The sequence below is a fragment of the Nansenia antarctica genome, assembly GCF_963989245.1.
Source record: "Nansenia antarctica genome assembly, chromosome: 3".
NCBI lineage: Eukaryota > Metazoa > Chordata > Actinopteri > Argentiniformes > Microstomatidae > Nansenia > Nansenia antarctica.
The window spans coordinates 7,730,893-7,743,860 of NC_137688.1; the positions used below are offsets into that span (position 1 = coordinate 7,730,893).

The 12,968-nt window shown below is 45.1% G+C and overlaps 1 protein-coding gene across 1 annotated transcript; it reads right to left on the reverse strand.

Annotated features, from left to right (window-relative positions):
• On the reverse strand, positions 1 to 12,740 carry bod1l1 (biorientation of chromosomes in cell division 1-like 1; the record flags this gene model as incomplete). The annotated part of the gene is made up of 29 exons (XM_080526331.1): positions 1 to 995; positions 1,097 to 1,171; positions 1,375 to 1,577; positions 1,672 to 1,739; positions 1,889 to 1,967; positions 2,262 to 2,302; positions 2,394 to 2,541; positions 2,661 to 3,016; positions 3,397 to 3,472; positions 3,574 to 3,663; positions 4,839 to 4,891; positions 5,358 to 5,436; positions 5,525 to 5,583; positions 5,738 to 5,813; positions 5,976 to 6,101; positions 6,210 to 6,253; positions 6,345 to 6,464; positions 6,609 to 6,699; positions 6,787 to 6,839; positions 6,945 to 8,907; positions 9,150 to 9,183; positions 9,293 to 9,422; positions 9,567 to 9,663; positions 9,924 to 10,081; positions 10,260 to 10,409; positions 10,547 to 11,068; positions 11,338 to 11,528; positions 11,644 to 11,768; positions 12,624 to 12,740. The coding sequence occupies 29 exons, from the start codon at positions 12,738 to 12,740 to the stop codon at positions 869 to 871; spliced, it is 5,451 nt and encodes a 1,816-aa protein (XP_080382457.1). The 3' UTR covers positions 1 to 868.
• Positions 12,741 to 12,968: the final 228 nt, after the last annotated feature.

Consider the following 12,968-nt stretch of genomic DNA (forward strand, 5'->3'; position numbering starts at 1 on the left):
ATACGATAAGTAGTGACGAGCACAAGCAAATCTACATGTAGTAAAAAATAAAATGAAAAGCATAAAAACACAGGGGGAAAGGGGGAAACATCTTTACATTCATAGAATGAATATTTCCATGTTCAAGTCGACAGTGACTAATGGGAAAAGTACTTAAATACTTGACACTAAAATAGTTGATGCTTCCTATACAACACTAATGCTATCTTCATTGTGATTATGATTTCACATATCGAAGAAATACCAAACATGTGTGTGTGTGTGGTGTCATACTGAAGGAAATGTCATGTAAATGTGTGTAACAGTATGACAGTAAGTCATGACCCAAAGTCAGTTATCTGTGACAAAGAATTTTCCCCCCACACAGCCCCAGAATTCACGTGGGCTCCGTACATAAGACCTCCGAGGCCGCGTACATAAGACCTCTGATTGATCACTAATACTCTAGTTCTTGAGGCAACACTGGCCAGATCTAAGGTAGTTCGTTGAAGGTATTTCGGGGGACAGAGCTTAAGGTCCCGCTATCATAGGAATGTCTATAATACTGTACAGAAACTGAGCTTAACTACAAATTGCTGCAACACCATGAAAACAGCTCCATGCGCAAACGTCTTCAAACACCAACATATCTCACCCATACAAAAGATTGAATAGACCTGTTTTTTTCCTTTGTTTGTTTTTTATATCTGCTCAATTCATGTAAGTTTCCATCTGTATGCATGTGACATTTAGCAAAAAAAGTTATTTTAACACTACAGTAAAATCATATATTAAAAAGGGAATCTTATGAATGTTCTAAAACCAGGGCTTGGGATAAAGCAGTCCATTGCTGTGTCTTGTCAGGTGTGTCCCCCCCCCCCTAGTTTATTCATCGCTTGGTTCTTTTGGAAGGGGGTTCCTCAGATTTCTGCCCTCCTCTAGTGCGCACCGCTGGGGGGCTTGCTTCACGTTTACGTCCTGCCTTTGCTGTCGCTACAGCCTGTCCCCTCGTCCCTCTATAGGGGAAAATGGGGGACACAAATCAGTATGTGTGACAGGATATCATACTAATGATCAGCTTGTATTTTCGAATAAATGCACTTCCACATTAACTTACCGTGTGTTTGCTGCGCCGTCCTCTTTACCGCTGAGTTTACTCACAGCCCGGGTGGACGGCTTACTGGGTTTCTTCCTGGGGAATGACACAAATGCAAAGCAGCTGCATTCAGCAAATAACTTTCTCATGTGGAAGAGCCACCATACCGTATACAGGAGACAATATTGTACAGATATCTTGGTTCCTGCATTGTTTGTTCGGAACAATCATCATGGAAATTGAACGAATTGTCTGAGTCAATCATTGTCTACATGATGAAGGACATGTTCTGTTTATACCTCTCAGCCTCGAGTCGAGTTGCAGCTCTCGTTGTAGTTCTGATCTTGGTCCCCCCATCCTCTTTTTCCTCTTGTTCCTCTTCGCCCTCGCTGTCTTTCTCGCCTGTCTTTTCTCTTCTGTCCTCCGGGGTGACTGCTGCTACTTTCGGGGGCCTGCCCCTCCGAACAGGCTTCTTCTGAGGTGCCTCTGTGTCCTCCTCACCCTAGGAGAAGGACAACAGAATCAGTTCACATTTCAGAAGGCATTTTGGTTTCAAGTGCTCAAAGTGATTTGAATCAGTACAGGTGTCTACATACGTCATCTGTTTTGTTCACAGTGGGGTCCTCTTCTTTCCCTTCCTCCTCCTGCTCTTCAGACTGGCTCACTGGAGGAGAGGGAGAAAGAGAGAGACGGAAAAAGATGAGAAGAGAGCAAAGCATGGGAGGACGTGTGTGTGTGTGTGTGTGTGTGTGTGTGTGTGTATATATATATATATGTTCGCCGGTGTGCATCTGTCTGTCTGCCTCTCCTTACCACTGTCCTCTAGAGGTGGTTTATCCTCCTGCTCCTTCGGTTCACTGTCCTGGCTCTCCATCTCCTCCGGCTGGGACTCCTGCAACGCAATTGAACCCCAGTCATACACAGACCTCCACAGTTCAGCTGAACACACTAGTCTACTATCATCGCCCCTACCCAGTCATTTCCACAGATCTGAGAGGTCTGGATAGGTGTAAGCAATACGGCGATGGCTCCACCTAGGCCTCCAACACGCTACATAGAGCACCCATTATATAGCTTAGACCTATTCAGTCCTTTAAGATCTGTAAACACAGCGAGAGTAAGGAGGAGGGGCTAGTGGCCTAAATGGAAGCAGACCATGGAGCAGAACCGTATGGTTAGGTCTTACCTCCCCCGATTCTTCGCTTTCCTCAGACCTCTTCCTCTTCCCTGTTTGAAACAAAAACCAAGAACATTAAATGTCGCAGTAACTGTCATTATGGATTCAAATACATGTTGTGTGTGTGATTAAAAGACTCACGAGATCCAGAGGTCTCCTTGGACTCAGAGCTGTCTGCATCTTGGCTGGTCTCTGGTTTTGGGGTGGGAGGTCTACCTACTCTGCCTCGGCGACCGCCTCTCTTCGGCTCGTTCTTCTCCACCACCGCCTCCTCCTCCTCCTCCTCTTTCTGAAAGGTTTGGGGGACAAAACACAACGGATGCTTTGTGTTGCTTAACTCTTTGTATTGTATGTTGACTGGAGATGTATGAAACTAAAGACGGATCTGATCACGTCTGTGAAACGGACCTCTGTGTTCTCTGGGTTTTCCTCTGAGGTGTCCTCTGGTTTCTCTTCCTCTTTCCTCACCTCATCTTCCTTCGCTTCATCCATCTTTTCTTCATCCGTCTTCTGTTCATCCTTCCCGTCATCCTTCTTCTCTGCGTCCTCCTTCTCTGCATCCTCCTTCTCTGCATCCTCCTTCTCTGTGTGATTTTCGGTGTCCTTTCCATCCTTCCTCACTTCATCCGTCTCGTCTTCCTTCTTTTCATCCTTCTTCACTTCATCCTCCTCTTCTTCCTTCTTTTCATCCGTCTTCGCTTCATCCGCCTCTTCTTTCTTCTCTTCGTCCTCCTCCCCCTCATCTTCCTTCTTCTTCTTTTTGTCTGTGTGATAAAATCATATTAGTTGTGTCCCTGATGAATTACTTACTTACACACAAGAAAAAAACAGGAACACCACACAGGGGTGGCGCAGGAGGTAGAGCTGCCGTCTAATGATCGCAAGGTTGGCCGAGCCCCGGCTGGCCACACGTCGAAGTGTCCTTGGGCAAGACACTGAACCCCAAATTACTCCCAGTGAGCGGGCCGGCGCCTTGCATGGTAGCTTGCCGCCATTGGTGAGTGAATGTGTGTGAAAGGCCGTTGTAAAGCGCTTTGGATAAAGGCGCTATATAAGTGCAGTTCATCATTATTTTTCATATGTATCTAATCACAGGAGGTATTAAATAGGCCTGACACTGACAGTGTTCAGTTGACCATCTTACTTGATGTGAGGGGTTCTTTGGCTTGGCCACCAGGACGTCTACCTCGGCGGGCCGGAGTCTCCCCTGCTTTCTCAGGCTGTTCAGAGTCATACATACCACATGGTTAAAACAAACACTGTTCACTTTATGGTACGCACAGACAACAAGGGTGTGAGACACTCAATGTTAAATGTTGACCTCTTTAAGGTGTTCCTCCTCCTCAGCTGTGGGTTTAGAAGACCGCCCCCTGCGTGGTGTTTTGGATCCCGGAGCCTTTTCATCAGTGTCCTATAATAGAAAAAACATTTGAGCAAGGGCAATACATTGCATATACCTCATTTGATATAGCCACTACTACATCTGTACATACCATACTGTACATAGCTACCTTAACTGTACATAGCTCATAACTGTATATACATCTAACTACCGTACTTGCCATACTGTACCTATCTCTATCATGTTTGTTATTTATATATATACAGTGATGCTTGAAAGTATGAGAGCCCCTTGTGCAATCATATATATTTTTTGTTTAACCATGAAATCTTTATTTAATCAGAACCTGTCATTTTTATCTGACATAACAGGTTTATATTTACCAATTTAATATGTTGGTTTAGAGGGAATCATGCGTGTAGTAGGAAAACTAAATTATAAAGTGCAAAAATAAGTGAACCCCAAGTTGCCTTGGTTAAATCAAGTAGGCAAGTAGAATCAGGAGGGTAAATAATTGGGTACCAAATGAACCAGTTGAAGGACAGATCTTTCTGATATAGAGATAAGAAACCTGGTCAGTTTTGTGTTATCCATAGAGGTAAATGCAAAACACACCATGCCGAGAGCAAAGGAGATCTCAGAGGACATCAGGAAGAGGTTAGTGAGAGCACTTCAGTCTGCGGAAGGCTATATAAGATTTGAACTCCATTAGTCCACTGTGAGGCAAATCATTTACAAGGGGAGAGCATTTAACATGACAGCAACTCGGCCTAGAAGTGGACACCCTTCCAAAATATCAAGAGCCACAAGAAAGAAAAACAAAATCAGGTAAAAACCAACCCAAACATAATATTTAGAGATTTGCAGATCTCCCTTGCTGCATCTCAGGTAACTGTGCATGCTTCAACAATAAGAAGAACACTGAATCAAAATGGCATTCGTGGGAGGGTTGCTAGGAAGAAGCCTATGTCAGATAAAAAAGACTGGTTCTGATTAAATAAAGATTTCATGGTAAAAAAATAATATAAAATAAATAAATCATGCACAAGGGGTTCACATACTTTCAAGCATCACTGTATCACTATTTACACTATAACACCGGTTAGATGCTAAATTGCATCTCATTCACTGGTACTTGCACTCTACAATGACAATAAAGTTGAATCTAATCCAATCTCATCTAATCTAATCTACATGGTTGCAATGTGTCCATATAGGCAAGGTTAACTTGAGAAAGTTCTTACCTCAGACTGTTTGGACTGCTGTTCTCTACTGTCCTGTTCGTTCAGGTCCTTACCTGATGAGTTGGAGAAAATACATTGACATGTAACAAACAGTATTTCACAGAATGGAGCTATCCACTGACCTTCCAGATCTGAGAAGCTATGAATCTTTGAAAGCATAATGAAAAGAGGTTATTACTTTCACTCACTCTTAGGGACAACATATGGACTGCACTTATATAGCGCCTTTATCCAAAGCGCTTTACAACAGCCTCTCATTCACCCATTCACACACCAATGGCGGCAAGCTACCATGCAAGGCGCCGGCCCGCTCACTGGGAGCAATTTGTGGTTCAGTGTCTTGCCCAAGGACACTTCGACATGTGGCCAGCCGGGGCTCGAACCACCGATCTGCCAACCTTGCGATCATTAGACGACGGCTCTACCTCCTGCGCCACAGCCGTCCCATAACAACATGATTCTCTTCAGTGTATATCAATGGATTGGTTTACATTTTGATAGAATGGAAACAAAACGTACCAGAGTCCTTGGCCGTGGTAGCTTTCTGATTGGACAGCCTTCCTTTGCGGGTCACTCTTCCCTCTTCCCGCTTGTCCTCCTGGACACCAGACAAGGTATCAAAAGAGATCCATGTATTTGTCATTTCATTAACATAAAGAAACACGAAGAGCAAATGAGAGGGTTACCTTTTCAGAGAGGTCCGATCCCTTTACGTCTTCTTGTCCGTCTGACTTGGATGCAGTACCTGCAGCACACAATCCCAGTCAACAAAGTTCCAAAATAAACAACACTAAAACATACATATAAGCAAAAAGGAGAAAGGACCATATAGTTGGAGAAAAGTACCACAAATGGCACAGACACCTGTGTATGACAAAAGATGGAGAATGGAGACTCACTGGTTTGTTTGACCAGTTTGGGTGGGCGTCCTCGCCTGGTCTCTCTGACCGCCTCTGGCTGCTCAGGGGTGTCAGACTTCACCCCAAATACACAGTGAACAGTTTAGTTAATATGACAAAAAAACAAACTGTGTTTACATCTGTGTATGAAATGTGCTATTGAACCAAGTTTGATTTCATTCGAGTTGTAGCTGAACATGCAAAATTATGTGCGGCATCACCGTTACCGAGAACTTACAGATTGTGGGTCTGCCTTTTCCTCTTGTGGTTCATTCTGGTCTTTCTCTGAGGGGGTGAGAGCAGGAGAGATATTGACCAGACTCTCGTCCATTTCCATGGGAATCATCTCCATTGTGCCATCCACCTGTCATTCAAACAAGAGTAAGAGTAAGGTAACAGTCAAGTCTTCACTGAAACAATGCGAATGGTTGAGACTTCTATGTAACAAAATTATTTTTTAAAAACAACTCACGTTTGTGTCTTTCTCTGTTTCTGTGGAACCAGCTTGGGCCTCATCTAAGCAAAGACAGAGATAGGTAAAACAACTACGAAACAAATTATACATTCTATTAATTACATACAATGTATATATAATGCCATGCAGTACCTTCTTTACTGGGTAGGTCGGCTACTTCTTGGATGTAGAGTGTATCAGCAGAGGTAGTTTCAGACTCATTTGTGCTTCCAGCATTCTCTTTAGCCACCTTGGTTTCAGACACAACGTCACCTGGGGTTGCAACGGCAAAGAGAGGAGGTAAGAGAACTGGACCACGAAAACGGAGGAAAGCCATGTCCAGGACTTTGGACTTCTGCTAGGCTGTTTTGCTGTGGCGTTTCATGAGAATGTAAAAATACCATACAAATCTCATACCTTGTTTGTCCAATGCTGGTACCGACTTGACAAAAGCAACATCCTCTTGGCCTGTTTTTTCCGCCGTTAAGTCCAGAGTAGCTTTATCCCCCTGTGTGAAAGAGAACAAAAGTCTCAGATTGAGTAAAACATTTTTAAGAATAAACATAATATAAAACACTATAGAAGCCATTCTCACCTGTGGTACCACTTCAACGATTGTCACCTTTGACACCTCAGTGTCCGAAACATCTGCAGAAAGAGAGAGAGAGTTGCTTATTTGTAACTTTTAACTAACAATAAGCACTCGAGATATGCTCCAATGATACAATGGAAGAGGACAGACAGCCACATTACCTTGAATAATTGGTTGTTCGTCCATTTTTGGCTCATCCTTTTCCTGGGAGGTCACTAATGATGATGATTCAGCAGCTGTGAGGTCACCCTCTGCCACTTCCTGAACATGCCCAGGACCTTCCTGCTCTATTTCTCCAGGTGCGGTGGTGTCCGTCAGCTGCGGGGCAGATATCGGCACGTCCGTAACCACCGGTGTATCTGCCGCGTTTAAGCTAGGAGATACTTTGTCTGGGTCCATCGAGAGTAGGGTTAAAGCTGCTTCTTTCATCTTGATATCTGCATCATGGAAGGAAAGCTCTGGGCAGGGAAGTCCTCCCGCTTCCTCTCCGTGGTCTCCATGCGTAGTAGCCCCGGCGATGTCACTTCCTTGGCCGAGTCTAGCGTCCACCGAGGCGCAGACGTCCATCAGAGTCAGAAGAGCGTCCGTGTCCGTCAGGAGGGGGGGGCGTGGCGGTTCCACCTCACTGAGCCGCGCTTCAGCGTCGTCGTCCTCCGGTTCAGGGGTGATGTCACTTAAAGCGTCGTAGGTGTCATCTAGTGAGACCGAGGGAGTGACGGTGGCGGCAGTGAGGTCAGAGTCTGTGCTTGTGTCCTTGGGTAGAGCAGGGTGTTTCTTAACAGGCTCCGACATCTCAGGCGGAGGAGGTGAGGAGATGGAGGATGACCGTGAGGACTTCTCAGACCTGTCATCTCCTTTATGGCCTTTATTCTTCTCGTCTTGGGTCACTCCACCTTTCTTCTCTGAAACTTTGGCCTTCTTCTCAGCTGTTTTTTTGGCACTCTTACCGGCGTCCGCCTTCTCTGGTGGGTTTTCCTCTGACGCCCTCTTGTGTTCCTTTGTGCTTCCCTCTCTTTTTCTTTCCTTTGACGTGTCAGGTCTGCTGCTGACAGGCACTTCTCCTTTACTTTTAACATCCAAACTTTGACCTTTCTTCTCGGTTTTCGACGAGGACTGAAGTTTGAGGTCCTCCCTTGATTTCGACCGGGACTTTTCCGGGACTTTTCCCTTCGCTCCGTGCTCCGTCTCCCTGGACTTTCTTGGATCCTTGTCTGTTTCGGTGCTGGATTTGGCCGGCTTCTCACCTTGCTCTGCTTTAGGTCTTTCTTTCTCACCGTCCTTGCTGTCGGACTTGGACTTGGGTTTCTCCGTGTGTTTGTCGTCGGTGTGGCTCTTAGACCTCTTCAGTGCTTCTTTGGGGTGTTTCTCTTTCTTCTTCATACTCTCGGCTCCAGGCTCCATGTCAGACCTCTCCTCGGAGGAACCAGTGGAATCTGGGGGGAGCAACTGTCTTGGGTCGTTCTTATTGGAGGGAATCTTCTCTCCTTTGGTCTTTTCCCTCTCCTTTTCTTTCTCTTTTTCCTTCTCCCTGAACTTTTCCTTATCTTTCTCCTTGTCCTTCTCGGCTTTGGTGGCGTCTACCGACGGAACCTTACCTTTCTTGGTTGTGGCATCTCTGTGAGCCGCCGCCGCCTCGTCAGGAACATCCTCTGACACAGACACCCTACCCTCCCTGGCGGTCGCTGACACTTTCTTATCACCTTTGACCTTTGTCTTCCTGTCCCCTTTGTCGTCCGAGGAAACCTTAACATGACCTCCTTCCTTCTGCTGAGGCTCGTCTGGGTGGGATTCACCCCTGGCTCTCTTCTCTGGCTTCTGCTTGTGCTTGGCACGCTCGTCCGACAGACTGCGCTCCTTCTCCTTACGCTCTTTCGAGTGCAGCTCCTTGCGGGACGGCCTGTCGAACTTCCCAGCGGGTCGCAGCTTGAGCAACTCTTCGGATCCTTGCTCCAAGTCCAGGATGAAGGAGTGTGTCTGGAGTTTGTCTGTCAGTTTTCTGGGTTCGCTAGAGTCTTCTGAGACACTGCCACTCTTCCTCCTGCGCCTCTCGTCTGATGACGCAGACTCAGAGGTCTTTCTGATGGACTTCGGTTGCAAGCTCTTTGAGGAGACCGCTTTTCCTTCCTTTTTGACAGATACAAGAAAGATACACAGATGAGCCACTGACCATTGACAATGAAAAGAAAGGTGGTCATAGTGTTTTGGTTCATTGGTGTATATCGTCATGAGATACCATTGTTATTCTAAAAGAGGTCTCATTTCACTATTAATGATTAAAATCATCACATATCAAGGTGTTGTTAATTCACAATAAATCAAAAACACCTTAAAATCACACGCTCTAACATGATATTAAAGACACTTACTTCTTTTTTCTTGCTTGAAATATCTCCCTCTTTCCTGAAGGATGAAAATGACTTGATTTTAATTTGAGAACATATGTGGTGTGATTAACTAACATACATAGTCATCCAACGGTCTACAACATTACAAAGAAACAAACACACACCTTGAGTCCCGCTTCCTCTTCCTATTGAGGGCCATTTTCTTCTCTAGAACTTTCTTCTCCTTACGAGCCTCCTTGGCCCTGGGGTCCTGTGCCTCGAGACTGGGGGATGCTGTCTCCTGCTTCCTCTTATCTGTACAGGGAGTTATCACAGACTGAAACCATCTGATCTATACCGTCAACTCAATACAACAATCAGAAATATAATAAAATGTAAAGGTTCCAAGGGGGAAAAGGCAATAACAATATATGCATCATATTTAAAAATGTAATATACCCTGTTCTTCCTGTTGAGCTGCTTTCTGTCTACGCTTCTCCTCCATGCGCTCCCTGTTTTGCTGTCGTTTCAGCAGCCTCTCCTCCTTATCCTTGGCCTGAGAGAATAGAGAATATAGGTGGGAGAGAGAGAGAGACAAAGACAGAGACAGAGACAGAGAGAGAGAGAGACAAAGACAGAGAGAGAGAGAGAGAGACAAAGACAGAGACAGAGACAGAGAGAGAGAGACAAAGACAGAGACAGACAGAGAGAGAGAGAGATTGTATTCAGTCACATATTTGATCCCCAAATTCATCCAAGGCAGACATAAAGGTATTTACTTTCCATAAAAAAAAACAGACTGAGGCTGTCACTCACCACGGACCGTCTGCGCTGCTCCACAGTGACCTCATCATCAGAGTCGCTATAGTAACGAGAGTAGAGGAAGGGTTTGTGTACGTAAGCCTGTCGGCGGGGCTTGCGCTCTTTGTCATCCTCTTGGTCTGTACTAGTCTCCTTTTTCTCCACCGGCTCACCTTCAGATTATAGAGGAGATAAATTATATTAACGACAAGAGAGCTTCAAGATTGCCTTCTCAGATATCACATTTTCACTTGAGATTTTGTTGTTGTTTTGAAACACTAATCTCAGGTTCAAACGTTTTGAATAAACTGACCCTAAAAAAATATGAGTCTTAAACAAACACAAACAAACCGTCTGATGAAAGCTCTCCGTCTTCTGAAGAGTCCGATGGTGGCTGGTCATCATCACTCTCCCCCTCAAATGACGAAAGGTCGCTGGTATGGACGGAGCTCACAGTGATGTCACTCAGGCCGTCAAGGTCAGAGTCTTCCAGGGAATACTCTGATAACAAAAAAAAACACAATAACAATATTATTTGGTGCCCAATAAGTCAATCCCCAAGCATATCATATAATTGTTGAAGACTTATTTTGTAATAAACAAACAAAGAACTATCCAATAAAGACAAGACATCTTACCTTCTTTTAACCTATCTCTGGCCTTCTGTTTGATGTGGTGTTTCTCACCAGGGGACTTCATTGGATCAGCATCCCGGTTTAGAGTCTCCTCTTTGGGCTTTCCTGTGGTCGTGCTGCCAGTCTTGTCTTTACCTTCCTCAACTCTGCCCTCTTCTTCCTGCTCCTGAGTCCCAACCTCCGCCTCCTCCTCTGCCTTCACCTCCTCTGCCATCCCCTCCTTCTGAGAGTCCACCTGCTCCTGTACCTCCTCTGTTTTCACCTCCGTGGCCTGGACCTCTGACATAAGTTTCCCTCCATCTTTTTCGTCTTCTTCCTCCTCCCCCTCCTCCCTATCGTGGTCTTGTTCTCCCTCCTCCACCAGACTCATGTCCTGTTCTCCTCCCTCCTCTTGCATCGCCTGGTCCCTCTCAGAGCTCCCCTTGCGGCCTTTCTCTCCACTGGAGCTGGCGCGGGAGCTGGCCTCCTGGTTGAGGGTGGTGATGGTGTCCAGGATGGACATTGCATTACTGGCCATGGTGGTTGCTGGGACAGATGTGGAAGCTTGGAAGACAACATCATCAACATCATCATCATCATCATCTCAAACCAAAGTTAGTCAGTAATGGACAGTTCCTCACTCAAAATAAATATACATTTGACATAAAATAAGGGAAGATAAAAAAAGAGATTGGCCTATTATATATACCCACAAAATAACAATTAAATAGATCAACCTTCCCTGTACCCCCCTGAGGAATGCTAGACAGGAACAGGTACAACAGTTTGTTTAAATTGTATCCAAGTCCATTTACCTTGCACAGGGAGATTGCATTCTGGTTTCTCCTCTACTTGAGGAGGTGGGAGAGGAGGTTCCTCGACATAGCTGCCGGGTGACAGGAACTGACGGACAACCCTCTCCACCTGTGGCCTGAAGATATGGTTGATTTTGGGATCCACCACCTGAGCGACTATCCTGTCAACTCCCTGCTCCAGCATGCCAGACCTGCCACAGAAATAAGAGTTCCTTTTCACACATTTGGATGTACTGAAGACAGACTAGCCGATGTATTATTAAAGCATTAGTCGGGCCAGGATTAATGCTCACAGACAACACTTACTGTAGCACCAGCTGTCTGATGTTGTTTCTCAGTTGATTCTTGTTCAAGTGGGGACTCCATGTGTGGTTGGAGAGGTGATTGGACACAAAGTTGTCCACTCGTTGTCTTAAATTCAAGTAAGCAGGCTATACAAACACATGAAATACACAGTCAGTGAACACATGGAAAATCTGACCGCTTTAGCCAATGCACCAATACAATCTGTTTATCCACAGGATTATGATCACACACTGTGATGCACAACATAGGCATTGTGAGCCAAGCTGACAAATAAACTAGTCATCTCTGAAAACAGGAATGTCACTGTAAAGGTAACTGTATTGTCTAGCGAGCTTAATAATTCACACATAATGATGTTTTGCATACATACGTACATACCCAGCCATCATCACCTTGTCTTGAGATGTCTTAAGATGTCTTAATTAACCAAAATAAGACATTTTGTCTGTCAAGATGTCTTAAGTCGTCTTAAGACCTAACCTGAAGACATGCACTCACTTAAGACATGGAGCATAAGAGCCATATTATTTTCTGTGTCTTGAAGATCTTAGTAAGCGTTACCATTGTATCCACGTCTGCTACATAATTCCCTCCCTCTCTCTCTGTCTCTCTCTCTCTCTCTCTCTCTCTCTCTCTCTTTCTTTCCCTCTCTCTCTCTCTTTCTTTCCCTCTCTCTCTCTCTCTCTCTCTCTCTCTTTCTTTCCCTCCCTCTCTCTGTCTCTCTCTCTCTCTCTCTCTCTCTTTCTCTCTCTCTTTCTCTCTCTCTTTCTCTGTCTCTCTCTTTCCCTCTCTCTCTCTCTCTCTCTCTCTCTCTCTCTCTCTCTCTCTCTCTCTCTCTCTCTCTCTCTCTCTCTCTCTCTCTCTCTCTCTCTCTCTACTAGTATCACACTAGTATCTGTTCTATGCTAACGCTAGTGTCAGTGTAATCTTCACACATAATGATGTGTTGCTACTTCGATCGTGCAGCTAAGCGTTGTTACCTTGGTATCCACGTCTGCCAGACAGTCTCGTCTGAACTGGTCAAACAGCCCCTGGGTCTTCAGATGGTTGACGATCATAGAGACCAGCTGGGGGTCTCCGGGGGGCAAAGCAGCCATCTGTTACAATAACGTTTGAGTTTTGAAAAAGATAATCAGATCAATAAATGGCAGAATGAGCGCCTCATAATAAGTAACACCCCCGAAGTTTTTTCTGTGTTGCTAATATTTTGATTTGGAAGGATCCCTTTGATCCGGAAGTTGAACAACATTTACAACCGGAATGAAAATACTACTGATGATGCTCTTTAGATTGGCGACCTCTGCCGGCAGAAACAGGCAACAGCA